Genomic DNA, 23,385 nt, shown 5'->3' on the forward strand with positions numbered 1-23,385 from the left:
CACACACACAGCATATTCCTCACATACTCACCTCTGTCTCAAAGGCATCCCCCTGCTGTCTTTTTTCCACACTACCATTCCAAAAAAACCCAGAGTTTTCATTTGTGTGTGTGTGTGTGTGTGTGTGTGTGTGCGTGTGTGTGCGTGTGTGTGCGTGTGTGTGCGTGTGTGTGCGTGTGTGTTTATGTCTTATTTCCTTAGTTAAAGAATTCAGAGGCACATAAAGCTGAATTGCAGTGCGTCAGACATCATTTAAACGCTTTAATCAAAAAACACAAACACTGACACACAAACACACACACGCTACTGAAGTTACTGAAGAGTTTTACGAGTCTATAGTAACTAACCCCAATTACCCCCTGTGAGGAGCGTGAGAACAGCATGGCTAATTACTTTAGTGTGTGTTATAGAGGAGAGAGAGAGAGAGATTTAATGAATGAGCATATCCAAACATTTCGTCGATCCTTATAATGAAATGTGGGCTGGATTATTTTGAAATGTCAGCCTTTTTTAATTAATCCAAATTAAGATCATCTTTAGTTCAAGTCTGTCAGTCAAACCTTGTTCTGTCAGTCCTTATTCTTTTCATATGCTCTATTTAATGATCAATTACTGTTTTTTAAGCTTACCTAAAAAAAACAGGCATATGGCTCCATAATAATCATTAATATTATACCACAGAAATCTTTATTTTTGATTCAGAGGACACTGTGGCTTATTGGTCAGTATGTTTGCCTCACACCTTTGCAGTTGGGGGTTTGATTCCCGCCCTCTGTGTGTGTGTGTGTGTGTGCCTGTGCTTCAGGATTTTCCTCCAGGTACTCCAGGTTCCTCCCCCAGTCCAAAAACATGTCCTATAGATAGACTGGCCTCTCTAAAATGTCCGTAGTGTGTGTGTGTGTGTGTTTGTGTGCCCTGTGATGCCCTCCATGGTGTCCCCTGCCTGGGACAGCCTTCTGCAACCCTGTGTAGGATAAGCAGCATAGAAAACAGATGAATGGATATTGATTCATTACCCAGTGCAGTTTCTTTAAAGAATAATGTTGACTCTGGGGCATTTGCAGCATCACACAAGAACAGACATCCACTGTTCCTCGATATTTGCTGAAACCCATGATGAAAAGATAACGCTTCTATTTTAACCAGAAGCTTTCCAAATCTCTAAAATATAGATGCTTTGAAAGCCTTTCAGGTAACTGGTTTATATTCATGTGTTGTCATACAGTTTGTTTCTATGCTAACGACTCACACAGGCTGGTATATGGTGGACTCTTCACATCGAGAGTGTTTGATATGGAGTTTTCTGTAAGGAGAAGATGATTTAGCACTTTCTGGGAAGGAGTCTCCAGTGTCAGTGCACCAAGTCAGAGGTGAAGCTGGAATCTGAAGTTATGGAGCAGTTGCTGGGTAGCATGAACATGTTTGTAAAGCATTGACCTGATAGCTGAGAGCTGTGGTCTGTATTCGTTTTGTGACATCACTACTCAGCACTAAGCTAATGCCACGTAGCTAGGTTTACCAGCCTTGCATTGAATCCCAGATGTGCTGATTTATTAATGCTATATAATTTCTGCATAATATACTGTATTAATGCAATTCAAGACTAAATATATTGATTTGCTAAGTAAAAGAAATTCTTGTTTTTTAAAATGAAGACTTGCTGGAAGGTTTGGTTATCTATTTAGTATTCGTCACAAAGCCTCAGGTTACATTTGCAAGACCACAGCACTGAGTGAGAGCCAGTAAAAGATGTTTGTTTACATTTGGCAGATGCCCTTATCCAGAGCAACTTTTGATCTCTTTTTATACAACTGATGGACATAAAGGGTTAGGGGCCTTGCTCAGCGGCCCAGCAGTGGCAGCTTGGTGGACCTGGGATTCGACCTGGGGTTCGACCTCACAACCTTCCGATCAGTAATCCAACACCTTCACCACATCCCCATGGTTGCATATATATACCCTTTAAGAACAGAAGACACACTATATTTAACATCTATACTTTTTGTCTGTACTTATTATTTTGGATTCAAATTGCACAGGGTGTCCCAGAAAACTTCATAAATACAAAATGTCTTAATCAATCAATCAATCAATCATCAAAATTTTGGTTTTAATATTTTTTTATTGAATAGCATTTATCAACAAAACCCTAGAGTAGTGCTCATGCTGTCCATTAATTCCGTTAAAAATTACACTTTGTGTTAAAAGAAATGATAATAATAATAATAATAATAATAATAATAATAATAATAATAATAATAAATAAAATAATAATAAATGAATACAATTAAAAAATAAAATAAATAAATAATAAATAAAATTACAACAATCAATCAATCAATCAATCAATAAATAAATAAATAAATAAATAGAAAATAGAATCTACTCATACAAGTAGCAAAGGAGAAATATACCCTATATGATTATAGAGCATTGTGACTAGTATATAGAATAAGAATAAAGTGTAGTTTCGTGTAGCTGTAAGTGCAGTAGAGGTAGTAGGTGTTTCAGACAAGGCCAGAAAAGCCCAGCTTCTAGGGGTTGTCCTGGTTCAGGGCACTGCTGGAAAAAGCTCCTCCTTGTTCTCTCTGAGTTTGTCTTTAAGAAGTGAAAGCGATTCCCTGACTGAGAGAAGAGAGTCCTTTGTTAGGATGGCTGAGGTCTTTCACTATCTTCCTGGCTTTGGTCCAGCAGGGCTTGCTGTAGGTCAGGGAGCTCAGATGATCGCACCCCCTTTTTCATGCTTTATTTCTTATCAGGGTCACAGGGATCTGCTGGAGCCTATCCCAGCACACATTGAGCTAAAGGCAGGGGTACACCCTGGACAGGTTGCCAGTCCACCACAGGGCCACACATATAGACAGACAACCACACACACACACTTTAGAATTACCAATTAACCTAATGTACATGTTTTTGGACTGTGGGAGGAAACCGGAGTACTCGGAGTAAACATGCAAAATCCACACAGAAAGGCCCCTGCCTGTTCGAACCCGGGATTCGAACCCAGGACAAACTGTGTGGCAACAATGCTAACCACTGAGCCACCATGCTGCCCCAGTTGTATTTCAGTCTTGTGTGATTCCATTAACACAGCTATTCCCTGTAAATCACCAACACACTCACTGGCTATATACACAGACACTGAATACTGTAGCAGCAATGTTAATTTATTTTCATTTTGGATCTTAGTAAAGCAAAGTATGTGGTTAGTGGGTTGAGTGGGTTAGTAGACGTGTGTGTAGGAAGTTAAGGGAAGAGTGATTGGTGTTTATTTTATTTTTCTTGCAATATTAATAAGAACAAATAATAAATAACGTACCCCATGTTACATACTTCCTGGATTAACCCATGTAAGCTTTCTTCCTGTTTGAGAGTACTAACCTGCCTCAGCTGTGTGTCCGTGTGTGTGTGTGTGTGTGTGTCTGTCGATTGCTACTGTTGTCGGTCAGTTCCTGTGAAAAGAATGCATGGCTTTGGTTTTAGAGTGTAATGTGTGAAATTTGACACTAACTGTGTGTGTGTGTGTGTGTGTGTGTGTGTGTGTTACAGGCTACAGAGCAGCCTTTGAAGTCGTCAGGCCCCACCCCCTTGAGCTCGCAGGTGCACGCAGCAGCCGTGAATGGAGACAGGAGCACCTTACAGAGACTGATCACAGGTACACACACACACACACACACACACACACACACACACACTCAGCATTACTCATTATTTATTATTAGAGCAACTGATCACAGATACTGACAAATAAACACACAGAAATGTAATAATAATTACAAATGTAATTAATTTATTAAAATATTCATTATATAGAATTAAATATTATTATTATTATTATTATTTGAATTAATTTGTTAATTGTTGATATTGATTAATTACCTTTTTAATAATAATAATAATAATAATAATAATAATAATAATAATAGCAAGACAAATGTGACATAAGTGTGTGTGTGTGTGTGTGTGTGTGTGTGTGTGTGCGCAGCAGAGCCGTGTTTGAGAGACAGTGAGGATCAGTTTGGCAGAACTCCTCTGATGTACTGCGTGCTTGCTGACCGTCTGGATTGTGCCGAGACGTTATTGAAGGCCGGAGCTTCCGTCAACAAAGCTGACCGCAGCAAGAGGACCGCACTACATCTTGCTGCACAGAAGGTGACACTCACTCTATCTATACACACACACACACACACACACTGTCTCTTACACACACTGACTCTCACATTCTCTGACTCCATCACTGTGCTACCTTTGATTTTTCTTTAGCTGTAACTTGACACACAGGACACTAGAAGACTTCCCTAGGTAGGGACCCTACTGCCCCCTAGTGACTGAAATGCTCCCAGATTTGTCTCGGACATTCGGTTTTGACATCACAAATAACTTGTGTAATGTTCCAAGTCACTGAGACATATCAGATAATAGTTTTTTTTTACAATCTTATAAAAAATGTGTAGGATGTAAAATCAGTTTATGAGACAAAATAAACAACAACAGCAACATGACATGTGTAAGAGCAGTGCAGAGAGAGAAGACAGAGCAGAGGAAGAAGAGTAGTTGATGGGGACTGCTCTGACACCTGGATCAATAAGAGCTGTAGCTTAGGGATTAACACACTAATTGGGCTGAGGATAGAGACCAAGAACCCAGACACACACACACAAGCATGCCAGGTTCACTGCTGAATCTTTTAAATGGTGGTAGAGATGATACACACACATACACACACACACACACACACACACATACATACATACATACATACATACAAACATGCATACACACACACACACATACACCAGGTCATGTTTAAATGGTGATAGAGATAATACACACACACACACACCAGGTCATGTTTAAATGGTGATAGGGATGATACACACACACACACACACCAGGTCAGATGTAAATGGTAATAGAGATGATATACGCACACATGCACACACAAACACACACACACACACACACACACACACACACACACACACATACACACACACCAGGTCATGTATAAATGGTGATAGAGATGATACACACACACACGCCAGGTCAGGTGTAAATGGTGATAGAGATGATACACACACACACACACACCAGGTCATGTTTAAATGGTGATAGAGATGATACACACACACACACACACACACCAGGTCATGTTTAAATGGTGATAGAGATGATACACACACACACACACACACACACACACCAGGTCATGTTTAAATGGTGATAGAGATGATACACACACACACACCAGGTCATGTTTAAATGGTGATAGAGAGATGATATATGCACACATGCACACACACACCAGGTCATGTGTAAATGGTGATAGAGATGGTATTTGCACACACACACACACACACACACACACACACACACACACACACACTTAAACCTATGAATAAAGTCATTTTTAAACCTCTAAGTATGTGTAATGTAGTAAGTAGCAGATTTTATGTCACATTAGTGTCTTTAATAAACAGTTATATTCAACTAAAATTTAAAAGGAAATCGGGCCGAACGCTGAACCTTGTGTAACACGACATGGTGTATTCTCAAATCTGATTGGTCAGAAGTTGTTTGTTATTTAATTGCCCGGCTTGGACACTATTTAAGCCTTTAACAAACTTCAGGTTTCTATGAACACGTTCGTTTCCATGTCTTACTTCTACACAGTCTAAGCGTAATAATAAACAGATTAAAGCTTATAATCTTTGATGTGGTGAAGAGTTTTTGTTCAGAGACGTTTATGTAATGTTTATGGAAGGACTCCTGGGTGTGAGCACTTTGTGATGTTACAGCGCTTTGTAATTTTTCCCAGCATGGGAAAGTCTTCCAGACTGGGGATTTTACGCTTTTACTGGGTTATTGATAAAATGCCAAATTACCTTCAAGAGAAAGAATACAGGAAAGGGAGCACATGTCTAGAACAGGAACTGGTTTGTTTTTCTGATATTCCATAACATTAAATGTATATATTAACATTAAAAATCAAATAATGCAATTCGTTAATAAATTAAAATCGCAATCGTTTTGTTATAACAGTTAATCATTTTTTATATAGATAATATTCCAAATATTCCAAATACATTTTGTTTGCATGTCTGTTACACACACACAAATGCTTGACATGTTTGTGTTTCAGTCAATATTATTTGTGTAACACACACACACACACAAACACACACACACATGGTTACTGTTACCACCCCTAAGTTTATTTCCTTTTAAGTTTATTTAGTTTTGTGGAACATCGCTGCATCAAGTGAGATCCTGTGAATGCACTGGAAACTCCTCTCCAGCCTTTCTCTCCTTCTCTTACTCTCTATCTTTCTTTCTTTTGCTCTCTCTCTCACTGTCACTCTCTCTGTTGCTAACTCTCTCTTCCTCTCTCTGTTTCGTGCTCACTCACTCACCCTGTCTCTCCTACTCTGCCCCTCTCTCTCTCTTTCTCTCTCTCTCTCTCTCTCTCTGTCCCCCACTTCTCACTTGCTAACTTTCTCTGTCTCTCCTCCACTCGCTTTCTCACATGGTAGCTCTCAGTCTCTCCTTCTTTCTTTCTCTCTCTCTCTCTCTCTCTCTCTCTCTCTCTCTCTCTTTTTGTCTCTCCTTCTCTGCCTCTCCCTCTCTCTCTCTCCCTCTCTCTTTCTTTCTGTTTCTCTCTCATTTTCGCTCACTCACTTGTTCTCTCTCTCTCTCTCTCTCTCTCTCTCTCTCTCTCTCCGTCTCTCTCTCTCTCTCTCTCTCTCTTTTTTTCTTTCCTTCTCTCTCTCGTCTGTCAGTCCTCTGTTGTAAAGTCTTAAAGTTAATGAGACTGCTTCTCTCTGACACTGGAGACTCCTTCCTTAACTGTTAAATAAATGGCCACTTACTAAACGCAGCCTCTTCACCACAGCCACATATTTTCTTTGTTAAAAAGCATGTTAAATGCATTTGTTATTAGTGTTAGATTATAAGATCATGTGAATTGGATGTTCCTGTAGAAACAGTAATGGATTAGAACAAGTGCATTGCAGCCAACACTGCTGTCCTGTCTGCTGTAATAAAATGAATCTTCTGACATCTGATCAAGTGCTGTGGGAAGGAAGTTATGATAAAACTGTGAAATAGGAAATCGGAGGAATTTAAAGAAGACATATATTTAAAAGAACCTAAAAGAAAACGGTACCTAACACCGAGCCCTGAGGAACACCACCAGTTGTATTATTTCCATTAGATTGCTTTATTTTGTAATGAGTAAAGGCAGCAATGGGATCAGTGTGTTTGTGTCTGTTTGTAGGGCAATGTTCGCTTCATGAAGTTGCTCCTGTCACGGCATGCTAACTGGCTGTTGAAGGATCTTGAGGAAATGACACCGTTGCACTTAGCGACACGTCACTCCAGCCACAAACCTCTCTCTCTCCTGCTCAAGCACATGGCACCTGGAGAAGTGGATACTCAGGACAGGAATAAGGTAATACAGCCAGCATTTTTACACTTCTCCAAAAATTCTTGGGGTGAAAATGAGGTCAGCTTGTATGTGTGTGTGTGTGTGTGTGTGTGTGTGTGTGTCTTTCCTAAATGGGTGTGTATGTTGTAAAACAGCGGGAGCTCTCTGTACTCTCTGATTTTGGAGGATATGAAAGCCCATTGAAATAGTCTAATAAAATATATTCTCTCAAAGCCACTGCATGAAAGCGAGCTTTGCCAGGCGCCTGCTAGGCTTAAGGTTGCCATCTTAACCTTGTGGGAGGTCACGCTGTACTATATATGTTTCCAATGATGAAATATTTGAGTCATTCAGGGAGATGGCTAAAAAAGTCTAAAATAAAAACTGTGAGCGGTGACTTGGTGACAGGCAAGTAAGTGTTATTACATCATAAAATGTAAGAGCCTATCAGGAGCCAGTATGCAAATATTCTTATTCTGTGTTGTTAGTTTCTGAAGTGATTTTAATAATAGAGATACAAAGCAGCTTTAAGGAAGTATGGATGTAGATTAAGATGCTTTATTATTAAACCAGCGGTAGAAAGTAAAACTCCCTGATCCTCTAAATGACTCCCATTATAAATCATTACTCATCTGAAATTACATACTATAAAGCCCTTTAGTATTAGGATAGAAAGCATAGAAAGGTGTACAAGACAGTGGTGAGACCAGCCATGCTGTATGGTATAGAGGCAGTGTCCCTGAGGAAGAGACAGGAGTCAGAGCTGGAGGTAGCAGAGCTGAAGATGTTGAGGTTCTCTTTGGGAGTGACATGGTTGGACAGGATTAGTAACGAGTACATCATGTTGGACGTTTGGGGGACGAAGTCAGGGAGGCCAGATAAAGATGGTTTGGACATGTTCAGAGGAGGGAGAGTGAGTATATTGGTAGGAGAAGGTTAGACGTGGAGCTGCCAGAAGAGGAAGGCCAAAGAGGAGGTGTATGGATGTAATAAATGTGGATATGAAGCTAGGTGTTGAGGATGCAGAAGATAGGGATAGGTGGAGGGAGATGATTCACTGTGGCCACCCCTGAAGGTCGAAAGAAGAAGAAGAATCTGGATAAGAGAACCATTGTAGCATGGTAATATCTTTGTGGAAAGTCAAATGAATTAGCTGGAAAGTTTCTCCCTCAGAGTAACACAGCAATCCTGATCAAGTCTACATTCATGACCTGAGCTCGATTTGCACGATTTTCTCACATACCACAGAGCATGTGAATGGATAATCTAATCAAGATCAAAATACCGGTTTGAAGCGTCAAGCATCCTGTCATGCTGTATTAAAGTAGTGAAGTTATCTGTGAGTAGTGTAGCTATAGACACAGTTATTGAAGTGACACAATGGGGGGATATGTGGAACAGGATGTTGCTGTGGCTGAAGTTATCCAGCAGAGAAAGATGTAAGATCACTCTGTGTGTGATTCATGTGATTCGGAATGATGGTGGGTATAAGGAGCTAGTTTAATAACTAAACACAGCCAGAAATGCGGTCAGCCTTCCTGAAACCTTGTTAACTTTCACTTGAGATTTTCGAGCAATCATGGTGGCTGAGACAGAAGGATATTTCCAGAAGTATGTTTAGTGGAAAATGTTAGAACTTATACGTCAATGTATGTATCCTTATGACATACATATCAGTGTGTCATTAAGACATGGGTATTAATGCATGTGTCATTATGACATATATCAATCAATGTATGCGTCATTATGACATGTATAACAATGTGTCATTAAGACATACGTATCAATGTATGTGTCATTATGACATACATTTGGTAGAAATCGAATGATTTGAATCAGGTATGTCGGGAAAATAGGAAAGAACTTATATAAGACATCTAATACCCCTGATATAGAATTAATATGACTATTACAGAATTATTATTATACTAATATTCCTTAAAGTAGGATTGCTAGTAATTGCAATTAATCACAACAGAAGCAGTGGAAACGGCCGAGGTCGTCGTAGTATATAGTAAGCAGGAGTATAATAGTAGATAATAGCGAAAGAGAAGCAGTTATAGCCGTCTCTGTACCTTCCCAGACATAATGGTAGCTTTGCTGAGTGTTTTCCTGAGAACCGCTGGCATCAAGCGCTCCAGTTTAACAGACCACATGCAGTTTTTTTATTCACTTTGGCTCCAATTACTGTAAACATTCACCCCAGTTTACTTTCCGACGCGCACACGCAGAGGCCGCTCGTACCCGACGTCATTTACCATCTCGTTCGGCAGACAAACACCTCTTATTGCGGCTTTTAAATCAGGACTCGCTCGATGTATGCGTATGGATGTGTGCGTGTGTGTGTTGTGGTTACGTGAGCGTTCCCTTTTGTCCGCACAGAGAAGTTTTGTAGTTCATCAGCTCTAGTCTGTCTGGATCTGTTAGTTTTGTTATAATTTGATAAGTGCAATTCTCGTGATGAGGCTGCCGTCTCAGCCAACTGCACAAAATAGTCCGACGTCCTCAGGGTGTATGTATTAAATCATTCGGGCTGACGTGGGCTACTCGTGTTGGAGAATCTACACATTTTTACCTAAAGAGGACTGCAATCCAAGTGTGTTTTGATATGGAATGAAGCACTATTAATGGAAAAATAATCAATGATGTTGTGTTGTAATGCAGTACAGTATGATGTGGAGTTACCATTACCACCCCATAGTCGATTCGTTTCCTTTACCTTCATGTCCCAAAGTGTTTTAAGAAGGTTTTTTAATCAGTTTATAGTGATGCGATGAACCACTTAGCAGCTATAAACACACATAAGGGCTTTACACACTGCCCTTAACTCCAGGCTAATAATATTTAATCATTCTTCTAATATCTGCTTTTCCTCTACTCCCAGGTTTCACACTTGTCATTTAGAAGCATGCTATAAGCACCACTTTTTACCCGGGATTATGAAACCCTGCTCCAGAGATGCTTTAGCGATGTTAACCCCACATCATGGTGCCAAACAGAGACGTGTGTATAAGGAGGAAGCGAACACTGCAGGTCTAGAATCCTTTTTTGAGGCGAAAAACACAGAATAAACAATCAGGAAGAAACAATGTCACAAGAAAACCAGGCAGAAAACTAGAACTAACCCAGAATCAAAACACTTGAAACCAAATAACAGATGGAAAGTCGAAACACAATGCCAAACAGAAACAAAGCACGCTACACGGCTAATAAATGTCAATACTTCGCATTGTACCATAGCGTGAGCGTGGTATAGAACTAGGACGTTAATCATGCACCCCAGAAGTGTTAATACCCTCGCTGGCGATCGGGAGGAGTGCATATGGTGCAACTACAGTGTGCTTTTGAGGTTTACAGCCACAGAAATCCTGCGTGTTGTGCACAGTGGTTAAAAAGTTTAAGTTTTAGGGGTTTTGTCCATCTCAAAAGGCTTAAATCAGCCAAGGAGGATTCACATAACTGCATTTTTTGTCAATTACACGAAAACATCTGTATTTATCCAGTCATCGGGCAAATATGCAAATAAGAAGGTTTAGGAATTTATAGTGTGAAACGTCAGATTATGGATATTTAGGGTTCATTGTTAACCTGTAACGTCTCGTCAGACGTAGGAGTGTTAGAATCCATACACAGATTATTTAAAGGACAGAAGGCAAAATCTTAGTCGAGGTCACGAAGAAATAGGGTCAAAACCAGAAAGCAACACTGAGATCCAAACCAAAACACAAACCCGAAAATCGTAGTCAAAAGCTAAACGGGCAGGGTCATGCACAAGGTAAACTAGACAAAGGCTTTATCAAGGCTTGGCAAGTAACGCAAGAGGAAACAATGCTTCGCAACGTGGCTGAGATAGCGTGCTGCTTATATACGCCTCTGGACCGGAAGTGGGCAGAAACGGTTAATATTCCGGCGATGGCTCCCTCTGGTGTTCAGGGCCAGACTGCCTTGTGACAGAACCCCCCCGTCTAGGAACACCTCCAGGTGTTTGACGTCGAGGGCGCCCCTTCGGGCGAGGAGCGGGTCTGTGGGGAAAGTTCTGGTGAAACTCCTCTATGAGTGCAGGGTCCAGGATGTCGTGCGCATTGACCCAGCAGCGCTCCTCTGGGCCATACCCCTCCCAGTCCACAAGTATTGGAGGCGGCTGCCCTGGCGACGCGAGTTAAGAATAGTGTGAACAGGATAGGCGAGGGAGCCATCAATGGCCAGGGGAGGGGGTGGCTCATGGGCAGTGGGGCCCGCAGTTTGAGGTTCGTGATAGGGCTTGAGCAGAGACACATGAAACGTGGGTGCGAGGCGATAGAGGACGGCTCGAATGTGGGAAATATGTTGTTCCAAGTCAGATGAATAAATCAGAATGTCGTCAATGTAAGCTATTACGTGACTGTGGAGCATGTCCCTGAATACTTCATTTATCATGGATTGAAACACTGCGGGGGCGTTGGTGAGTCCATACGGCATGACTAAATACTCATAGTGTCCATTCGTGGTGTGAAAAGCAGTCTTCCATTCATCTCCCTCCCTTATCCTGATCAGATTGTAGGCACTGCGCAGATCGAGCTTAGTGAACACTTTAGCTCCTTGTAGCTGTTCGAGGGCGGCTGGAACTAAAGGGAGAGGATAGGGGTATGGCACTGTGATAGCGTTCAAACCGCGATAGTCAATGCATGGGGGGGGCCCTCCATCCTTCTTTTCCACAAAGAAGAAACCCGCCGTAGCCGGAGATGTAGAGGGCCGGATATATCCTGCAGCGAGGGCCTCTTCGATGTAGTCCTCCATAGCCTTTTTTTCCGGGATGGAGAGAGGGTAAACTCGATTCTTGGGTTGTACGGTGTTGGGGAGGAGTTCTATGGTGCAATCCCATGGTCTGTGCGGTGGGAGCCTGGTCGCCTTTTCCTTACTGAAATCCTCCCGTAGGTCGTAGTATTCAGCAGGGAGTGAAATTAGACTGGACGAAACTGGGCTTTCTATGGACGTAGCGAGGCATGGACGAGGAGTATGATTCTGAAAACAGTTCTTTATGCAGAAAGGGACCCACCTTCGGATGTCACCGTTCTTCCAGGATATGTCTGGGTCGTGAAGTTGCAGCCAGGGAAGGCCCAGCACTATGGGGTTGGACGGGGAAGAGATGACAAAGAACGATAATCGTTCATGATGGAATAATCCGAGTTGGAGGTCAAGGGGTTGTGTTTGGTGAGAAATGAGACCCCCTCCGATGGGCTGAACGTTGATGGCGGTCACTCTGAGCGGAGGTATGGACCGTGGGGATGTGGAGATCGTGCACCAGAGTCTCGTCCATGAGGTTGACCGCCGAGCCCGAATCAATTAATGCTGTGACAAAAAACTGAGAATGAGCAAGGAACAGGTACGCCGGAAGAGAAACTTTGGATAAACGTTCTATGGTCTCTACCTGTGCCGTAGATGGTTTTTCGGGACATCGGAGCACTCTGTGACCTGGTTTCCCGCAGTAGAAGCAGAGGTTGAGTCTGGTGCGCCGTTCACGCTCCTCCGCTGTAACCCGAGCCCTTCCCAGTTGCATGGGTTCAGAAAAATCCTCTGTGTAGTGTTGAACCTCCATCATACGACGTGGCATGGAACGTGAAGTGGTGGCTGGAGGTCGATGTTGGCGGCGCAGGTTATCCAGACGGATGGCTGTGGAAATGTATTGTGACAGCGTAACGTTGCTGTCGTGGCATGCCATTTCAGCTTGTAATTCCGGGTTGAGTCCCTCGCGGAAAACAGCCATGAGAGCTGTCGCATTCCATCCCGACTGAGCTGCCAACGTGCAGAATATTATGGCATAATCCGCGGCTGTGTCCACCCCTGGCGCAATTCCAGCAGCTGTACGGAAACATCCTTGCCTCCAGCCGGGTATTCGAACACCTCCTTGATCAAGTTAGCGAAGTAATCCGCGGACGATTTGACTTGAGGGTCGGAGTCCCAAACCGCTGCTGCCCAATCTAGCGCTCTGCCGGTTAGCAGGGATAATATGAACGCGCACCTGGTTCTCTCGTTGCTGTATGCCTCAGGTTGGTGAGTGAAGTAGTTATCGCATTGACGAAGGAAACCCTGGCAGCGATCGGCGGATCCGTCGAACTTCTCCGGTAGAGCAAAATGAGGAAGTTCGCTGTGTACGTTGTGCGCTGGTGCCACGGCTGCCGCTTGATCCAGTGGCTGTTGCTGGAGCTGTTGGTTTGCGGCTTTCAGTGCGTCTACCTCCGCCTGATAAGCTTGGATGAGGACTCGCTGTCGCCATAATGCCGCTTGCATATCTGCTGGACTCATTTCTGGCGAAGCATTCTGAAACGTCTCATCAGACATAGGAGTGTTAGAATCCATACGCAGATTATTTAAAGGACAGAAGGCAAAATCTTAGTCGAGGTCACGAAGAAATAGGGTCAAAACCAGAAAGCAACACTGAGATCCAAACCAAAACACAAATCCGAAAATCGTAGTCAAAAGCTAAACGGGCAGGGTCATGCACAAGGTAAACTAGACAAAGGCTTTATCAAGGCTTGGCAAGTAACGCAAGAGGAAACAATGCTTCGCAACGTGGCTGAGATAGCGTGCTGCTTATATACGCCTCTGGACTGGAAGTGGGCAGAAACGGTTAACATTCCGGCGATGGCTCCCTCTGGTGTTCAGGCCCAGACTGCCTTGTGACAGAACCCTGGGTAAAGTTTGAGCAGTGTGAAACATACTATAAGAGCCCAGGCTTCTGTTTACTCAGGGTCACCCAGCGTTAATAATAATAAAGCATGAATAGTTTTCATGTTATCGAGGAACCAGTCCGGTACAAAGCTCTGACCCTGGAGTTTCCACCAATGTTAAATAAACCGTTCTGTACAGAATGCTAACTAACTTAACTAGCTTAGCTAACTAACTTAACTAGCAAGCACGTTAATTTTTTTTAATTACAGTGGACACCGCTGTCAGAGCCACTGTCACAGACGAGTAATCAACACCTCCTGGAAAATCAGGATGGAGAATTCACCAGTGCCGTGGTATCGGTTCTAATAGGAAAGAGATGCTCTATAAATCTGTTGATGTAATTAGAGAAGAATTTACTGTGGCGCTGAATTACTGGAAACCTCAGTTTGCTTAAAGCGCTTTTCTGAGACGAGACAATGGGAAGCTTTGAAGCTGAATCTGTGTGTGTGTGTGTGTGTGTGTGTGTGTGTGTGTATATACAGCAGACAGCGCTGCACTGGAGTGCGTTCTACAACCACCCCGAACACGTGAAGTTGCTGATCAAACACGACTCAAACATCGGAATACCTGACAGCGAGGGCAAGATTCCCCTGCACTGGGCAGCTCACAGCAAACACCCTAACGCTACACACACTGTTCGCTGCATTCTGGTGAGAACACATACACACACACATACCTATAAGCACACAAACAGTAAGAGTAGCTTTATACGCTTTATACAACATCCGCATAGTACAGGCTAGTCCTGAATTTGAGGTGTCGTTAGGATTGAGGCAGTGAGTTCCATGATATGACTCCATAATCACTAAGTTTTTACTCAAGGCATTTATTAACATCAGCTGTTCTTTTTTTTTTTCCAGCCACAGTGGGTCTTAGAATAATTGCCTGAATACCTCAGAACTTTTCCCTAACTCCTTCTCAGCTTGCTCACACTGTGTTGTGTGTGTGTGTGTGTGTTCGTGTGTGTGTAGGACGCTGCTCCCACAGAGTCTCTTTTGAACTGGCAGGATTACGAAGGCCGCACTCCGCTCCATTTTGCCGTGGCCGATGGCAATGAAGCCGTGGTTGAAGTTTTGACTTCTTACGAAGGCTGCAGCGTTACGGCGTACGACAACCTGTTCCGAACACCGCTTCACTGGGCCGCATTGCTCGGTACACTTACTTTTTGTTTTTGTGCTACATTCCAAATCCAATAGAGTGTGCAGTTTGCATGAAAATTTGCCATTGTGAAAGCTGTCACGTGGATGGGAAGCACACTACGGCACTGAACCTGAGTAGGCGCTCTGAGCCTGTTTGCACCACAAATTTCTAACGCAGCTCGTACTCGGCTCCGCACTTGTCCAGGAAGTAAAGTGGTCTGAGGGATGTGGTAGCTTAGTGGTTAAGGTATTGGACTTCCAATTGGAAAGTTGTGAGTTTGAATCCCAGGTCCACCCTGTGAGGTAAGGACATAGCATAATAAAATAAAAGAGAAAGAAATGATTAGATGTGATGCAGAAAATATTGCTCTAAGTACTTAATCCTTTATATACACTGGTCAGGCATAACATTATGACCACCTGCCTAATATTGTGTTGGTCCACCTTTTGGTACCAAAACAGCCCTGACCCATCATGCACTGTGTATTCTGACACCTTTCTATCAGAACCAGCATAAACTTCTTCAGCAGTTTGAGCAACAGTAGCTCGTCTGTTGGATCGGATCACACGGGCTAGCCTTCGCTCCTCACGTGCATCAGTGAGCCTTTGCTGCCCATGACCCTGTCACTGGTTCACCACTGTTCCTTCATTGGACCACTTTTAATAGATACTGACCACTGCAGACCGGGAACACCCCACAAGAGCTGCAGTTTTGGAGATGCTCTGATCCAGTCGTCTAGCCATCACAATTCGGCCCTTCATCAAACTCGCTCAAATCCTTACGCTTGTCCATTTTTCCTGCTTCTAACACATCAACTTTGAGGACAAAATGTTCACTTGCTGCCTAATATATCCCACACACTAACAGGTGCCATGATGAGGAGATAATCAGTCTTATTCACGTCACCTCTCACTGATCATAATGTTATGCCTGATCGGTATGTGCTTTTTATTTGTGCTTGTTCGCTGTCTATGGAACCGACAGATGAAAGAATTACATTTATTTTTTAAGCACCTAAGCCTTAGTTTGTGTCTTTGTAATGTGAAAATCAGTGCAAACCAAATAGGAAAACGAACATAAAGTATTTACTCAGATTCAGACACCCCACACGATGTGTAAGTTCTCTTAGACACTATAGTGCATATGGTGCATATTATAGTGCACTGGGTATGTAACAACATCTGTAATTACTATATACTACTATTCTATATAGGGAGTAGAGTTTATCTTCCAAGACAAACCAGGGTTCTTCGGGTTGGTCCTTTGGGGCAAACCATTAAGAGCTGTGTGTACAACCCTTAATGAAGAGTGTATGCAAACATTTAGCACTAATTACATTTACCTGCGTCAGCGAGGGTGTGGCTGTATATAATTATGACTGGTCTGAATTAGACATACTGTTAACATTATGCTATAGCTGTATATGTAGACGTTGCTGTGACAAAAACATTGCCTTAGTTTCTATCTTGTTAACAGATACATATTTGCCATTACAGTGCAGTTCTGAATTCTCATAAGAATATAGTTATACAGTATGTTTAAATGTCCTTCTAAGTGGTTTGATTATGATATGGTGAATTTGTGATACCGTGTGGGGTTGTGTAAATGTTTGGGGTTGTGTTCTCAGGTCATGCACGGATCGTTCATCTGCTGCTGGAGAGAAACAAGTCAGGCATGATACCATCAGACAGCCAAGGAGCCACACCGCTGCACTATGGAGCTCAGAGCAACTACGCTGTAAGAGACATAGTGTGTGTGTGTGTGTGTGTGTGTGTGTGTGTGTTTAAGACACATCTGAAGGTTGACTCCTCTTTATATCCGTGCACCAGGACACAGTGGCAGTGTTTCTGAAGCACCCCTCGGTACGTGATGAGCCTGATCTGGAGGGCAGAACCGCCTTCATGTGGGCCGCTGGGAAGGGCAGTGATGATGTCATCAAGGTCATGCTGGAGCTTAAGCGAGATCTGGACATCAACATGGCTGACAAGTATGGAGGAACTGGTGAGTTTGAGTGAACCACTGGCATGTAAAGATAGATGGATGGATGGATGGATGGATGGATGGATAGATGGGTGGATGGATAGATGGGTGGATGGATAGATGGGTGGATAGATAGATGGGTGGATGGATGTATAGAAAGATGGATGGATGGATGGATGGATGGATAGATAGATAGATAGATAGATAGATAGATAGATAGATAGATAGATAGATAGATAGATAGATAGATAGATAGATAGATAGATAGATAGATAGATAGATAGATAGATAGACGGACGGACGGACCGCTTCCAATATTCTAAATTCTGTATAAATAAAAATAGTAACTGATATTACATAAAAATGATAAGTAAATAACCTAAAATTAATTTAATAAAATAAACATAAAATTTAGAAGAAACAACACAATAAAATTCACATATACAATTATAAACAATGTTTAGCAAAAAAAGAAACAAACAAATAACCTGAGAAATGTATGTAGTGTAGTACAGTACATATAAATACAGTGAAACCTTGACTTACGAGTGAATAAACTTACGAGTTTTCCGAGATGCGAGCCGTCGCTCGGTCGATTTTTTGCAGATACGAGCCGAGATCTGACTTACGAGCGAGCGAGCTTACGCCACCCGCCACTTGGTAGCCCAGTGAGCGGTCAGTTCACGTGGTTATCTCTCCAGGTCGTGCGTTGGCACTGTGTAAGGACACGTCCTCACTCATTTTCCAAACATTTTGAAAGGGAGGAAGAAACAAACCTCCTTGGACAGGATTTTATTGAAACGCCCTGCAAGTGAAAGCGAGGAAAGTGTGGTGAAAAAGTCAAAAGTCAGTGAAGAAGATGATTAAGTGAAGTGGAAAAAAATAAAATAAATAAATAAATAAAAAGTAGCAATTAAGTTTAGCGATAAAGTGTAGCATAGTGTGTAAGTTAAATTTAGCTATTAATTGTAGCATTAAGTGCGTAGCGAGTAAGTTAAGTTAAACGATAGAGCACGAAATGAAAAACTCCGCCCCCCTCCTCCGCCAATCTCCTCCCACCTCCGCCAGCATCTTCGTCTGATCTTCAACATAAATACACTTAATAAAACCAGTTTATTTCTTTACATTCTTTTTTATTATGTATTATTATTTTTTTTATACATTATTTGTTATTTATAAAGTACATTTTTCTTATTTAAAAACATGCAACAACAAAAAAAAATTGGTGTGGTTTTTGGGGGGCTGGAACGGATTAATAGCATTTCAATTCATTTTAATGGAGAAATCTGATGTGATATACGAGCAAATTGAGTTACGAGCTCAGTCACAGAACCAATTAAACTCGTAAGTCAAGGTATTACTGTATATATATTATTGCAGCTCCAAATTCTAATAAGTGCTTTAAAAAAAGATTATTAGTACATAATTAAAAAGTATTAAATAACAAAATAATAATTTGTATCAGTACTTATGTACAAATACAAATATATCTATATCTAAAATTCTAAAATATACGAATATATCTACAAAGAAAGTAAAGGAAAATTTACAAAATGCACATTGATTAAAATATATATATATATATATATATATATATATATATATATATATATATATATATATATATATATATATATATATATATATATATATATATAAATTGGAAAAGAATGAATAAATTGGGATTTTATTTGGTTACACTGAGCGTGTAGACACTTTTAGATGGTCTTGCTGCATCAGTGTAACACCAAGGGTTTTAACTGTGACGCTGAGATTAATATCAAAAGTCAACATACACCAAGTCTTGGAAAAGCAATTTCTTAAGATAAGACGGCAGAATAAACAGTACACATGCTAATCATCTGATAAACACTTGAAAAGATGCTTTGATAAGATAAGTGTGTTTGTGTGTGTGTGTGTGTGTGTGTGTGTGTGTGTGTGATTTCAGCACTGCATGCAGCCGCACTCTCAGGCCATGTGTCCACTGTACGGTTGCTGCTGGGAAAAGGAGCCATGGTGGACCCTCTGGATGTGATGAAACACACTCCTCTGTTCCGCGCCTGTGAGATGGGCCACCGCGACGTCATTCTCACCCTCATCAAAGGTATCACAATGTTGGAGATCTTACAAATATTACTCTCCTGTCACTGTTATACTGTAGTACTCCATCCTTGGTCCATCGATACATTTTTGAAGTGAATTAGAAGCTGTGAAAGATAAATAGAGATACTGTCTCTGAGGACTTGGATGACACGCGTATCTGTTGTGGGAGGAAACAAATGTATTTGTAGTCAGTCTATGAAGAATATTGTGTGTATGTGTGTTTGAGGTGGGGCGCGTGTGGACTTGGTAGACACAGACGGTCATTCAGCACTGCACTGGGCAGCGCTGGGCGGAAATGCAGAGGTGTGCGAGGTGCTGATGGAGAACGGGCTCGGACCAAACCTACAGGATCATGCAGGCAGGACGCCGCTGCAGTGCGCTGCATATGCAGGATATATAAACTGCATGGCCCTGCTTATCCAACATGATGCTGACCCCAACATACAGGATAAAGAGGTATGAAATAAACAAGGGATGGAAATAATCAACAACTGGGTGGTATCATGCTTCGCTTTTGCTTCGTATCCATACGAATATGTTTATTCTTCCAATACTTCAGCAGTTTGCTAACGATTACTATTTTTTAAAAATTATTATTAATGAAAGGCACATTGTTTGTAACTGCTCATAGTTACCTTTAATGTTCTGGAGCATCTACAACACTGTTTAGTTCTCGTTATCTCTTGTGATAGATATGAGCCAGCCTTTCTCTTTTTTTTTTTTTTCCTGTCTCTTGATATAAATAAAAATGAATTAACAAGTCTCATGTTACAAGGAAACCACAACCTTCTGTCCTGAAGACATTCAGTTTCAATTCAATTCAATTTTATTTGTATAGCACTTTAAAGAATGGACATTGACAGAAATGAGCTTTACAGGAATATATATACATTCAGGATATAAATTCTGTTTTGAAATTAAAATTTAATTCAAATTGAAAACTTTCAAGATAATAATAATAATAATAATTATAATAATAAAAATAATGATGATAATATTTTTATTTAATAATAATAATAATAATTACTATTACTACTATTATTATTAGTATTATTATTATTATTATTATTATCAATAATAATAATGTTAAAAATGTTAAATAAATGTCTCTTCACAGAAACGTTATCATATCACATATACATTTTAAAAATGTTTTTTTTTTTAATAACTTTTTTTTTTTTACCATATATCAAGTATTTGTATGAGTTATAAATATAGAAACACTAATATATTAAAACAAGTATAACCTGTTATTTACCTTCTGACCAATCAGATTTGAGAAATCAGCCACTCTGTGCTATGTGTGCAACGTGATTCGCTGTTTATACAGTAGTAGAGAACTGATCTTATTTAGTGACAGTAGTATGAACCTTCATGACTAGCACACAGAATCGATATTCAGTGTTAATCATTGAGAGACACCATTAAATACCGTGTTCTGTGATTATTTGCTATTATTATAATCTAATAATTATTCGTGTAGCGCTTTTATCAATAGATATTGTCTCAAAGCAGGTTTACAGGTGTATAGAAACACAGAAAAATGCTAAAGTTTTTATAAGTGAATTAGACTTTTTGACCTGAAAAATTGTATAGTTGATCTTAATAAACTGTGTGTGTTTGTGTGTTAAGGGGAGGACGGCGCTCCACTGGTCATGTAATAACGGTTATTTGGATGCTGTGAAACTTCTTTTGGGATGCGGAGCTTTTCCTAACCACATGGAGCATACAGAGGAGAGGTAAAATACATCACAGTACTCACACATGCACATCCATATCATATATATTCCATATAAACAAACAGCAACAACACTGACAATCATGACACCGTGACTTTTGAAGGGTGGCAACAATTCTGGAGTTGAGTACAAAAACAGAACAGAGATGATATGAATAATAATTAATAAAAGCATGCCTCAAAGTGATTATTCCTCTTATACTGCATCAATGCCATAGACAATCATTTATAATTGGATTAATGCATGCTTCCCCCCTCCCCAAGAAAATGTTTAATGATGTGAAACAAGTTAGTTCCTGTTATTACGTAGGTTAGAGCTGCTATTAGCAGTCAGTCTGTCACTAGTCTCTAATTTTCTCTCTCTTTTTAAGTTAATAAGACAAAAAAAAAAAACCCACAGCTTGTCATGTTACTGAGAAACCTGTAAAGAGCAAACTCCTCTGTTCTGTGAGCCACAACAGCGGAAAACTACATCAGGTTCCAATCCTGTCAGATAAGAACAAGAATCCGAAGCTATCAAGGACTCAGACTGACCCAAACTGGACAGGTGAAGATTAGAAACAAAATATCAGACTGTTTTACTGTCTTCTCCTGTCCTGATAGATACTGACCACTGCAGACCGGGAACACCCCACAAGATTCTCTGATCCAGTCGTCTAGACATCACAATTTGGTCCTTGTCTTGCTCAAATCCTTACACTTGCCCATTTTTCCTGCTTCTAACACATCAACTTTGAGGACAAAATGTTCACTTGCTGCCTAATATATCCCACCCACTAACAGGTGCCATGATGAGGAGATCATCAGTATTATTTACGTCACCTCTCAGTGGTCATAATGTTATGCCTGATCGGTGTAGATGAATGCATTATGTGATACTAGTAAGCTCTTACATTGTAGCAAAACCTGAACCTAATCCTAATTCTAGGATTATAATTAAAGAATCTTGACCAGTTAAAAAATTACTTTTGGAAAAATAAAAACACAATCTAAAATGAAATGTATGCACATATTTGCAGACCACACACAGTGATAGAAAACACACATATACTGTTTATATACATGGAATATATGATGCACATGTTTATTACAGTCTGTGTAATGTAACTCTGTGTGTGTGTGTGTGTGTGTGTACAGGTACACTCCTCTGGACTATGCCTTGCTGGGAGAGCACCAGGAGGTGACGCAGTTCCTTTTGGAGCACGGTGCACTGTCCATCGCTGCCATCCAGGACATCGCTGCCTCGTCCATTCAGGCTTTGTACAAAGGCTATAAAGTACGGCGAGCTTTCAAGGAGCGCAAGAACCTCTTAATGAGACATGAGCAGCTCCGTAAAGATGCAGCCAAGTGAGACACACACACACACACACATATACACACACACACACACACGTATACACACATACACACACATTTGTCTTAACATTTAAGGTCAAAACCTGTTAGGAGTTCCTATTCTTTAGGGGACATCTGGCCCCCACCAATACACACACACACACACAAGAGAAAGTTCAGTTGTTTTTTTTTATTATTATTTTATAAATATAAAGCTGTAGTTTTCCAGGTGAGACCCAGATAAATGTTGAAAACTGTCAGGTAATTCCTATTCTTGTGGGGATACTCCCTATCAAGATATAGATACATATCCCCCCCCACCCCACCACCACCACTACCACCACACACACACACACACACACACACACACACACACATGGCTTGATTATATGAAGCTAGAATTGTAATTATCCTAGTAAACAACATTTCTAGGAATTGACACCTCAAGACCACAAATCCTGTAAAAAGTCAAATCCACTGGAATGAAATGTTGTTGCACCACAACCATGATGGAACACATAATAGTACACAGGACAATAAATACACAAAACAGAACAATAAATGCACAGAACTGGACAGTAAATACATAGAACTGGACAATAAATACATAGACCTGGACAATAAATAAATTTAAATGGACAATAAATACATTTAAATGGACAATAAATACATAGACCTGGACAATAAATAAATTTAAATGGACAATAAATACACAGAACTGGACAATAAATACATTTAAATGGACAATAAATACACAGAACTGGACAATAAATACATTTAAATGGACAATAAATACATTTAAATGGACAATAAATACATAGACCTGGACAATAAATCAATTTAAATGGACAATAAATAAATTTAAATGGACAATAAATACACAGAACTGGACAATAAATACATTTAAATGGACAATAAATACACAGAACTAGACAATAAATACATTTAAATG

General features: G+C 40.7%; 1 protein-coding gene across 2 annotated transcripts in view; it reads left to right on the top strand.

Annotated features, from left to right (window-relative positions):
• invs (inversin) overlaps window positions 1-23,385 on the top strand; it is a 47,743-nt gene that overhangs the window by 9,505 nt on the left and 14,853 nt on the right. Inside the window, exons 3-13 of one of the 2 annotated variants that reach the window (XM_058376632.1) lie at window positions 3,553-3,658; window positions 3,989-4,155; window positions 7,280-7,453; window positions 14,620-14,787; window positions 15,109-15,289; window positions 16,905-17,014; window positions 17,107-17,278; window positions 19,206-19,361; window positions 19,587-19,816; window positions 20,993-21,099; window positions 22,236-22,445. In XM_058376632.1, coding sequence (XP_058232615.1) covers window positions 3,553-3,658; window positions 3,989-4,155; window positions 7,280-7,453; window positions 14,620-14,787; window positions 15,109-15,289; window positions 16,905-17,014; window positions 17,107-17,278; window positions 19,206-19,361; window positions 19,587-19,816; window positions 20,993-21,099; window positions 22,236-22,445 — 1,781 coding nt within the window. The remainder of the gene's footprint in view (window positions 1-3,552; window positions 3,659-3,988; window positions 4,156-7,279; window positions 7,454-14,619; window positions 14,788-15,108; window positions 15,290-16,904; window positions 17,015-17,106; window positions 17,279-19,205; window positions 19,362-19,586; window positions 19,817-20,992; window positions 21,100-22,235; window positions 22,446-23,385) is intronic. The other variant, XM_058376633.1, reaches the window with a different exon arrangement.

The sequence above is a fragment of the Hemibagrus wyckioides genome, linkage group LG23 (assembly GCF_019097595.1).
Source record: "Hemibagrus wyckioides isolate EC202008001 linkage group LG23, SWU_Hwy_1.0, whole genome shotgun sequence".
NCBI lineage: Eukaryota > Metazoa > Chordata > Actinopteri > Siluriformes > Bagridae > Hemibagrus > Hemibagrus wyckioides.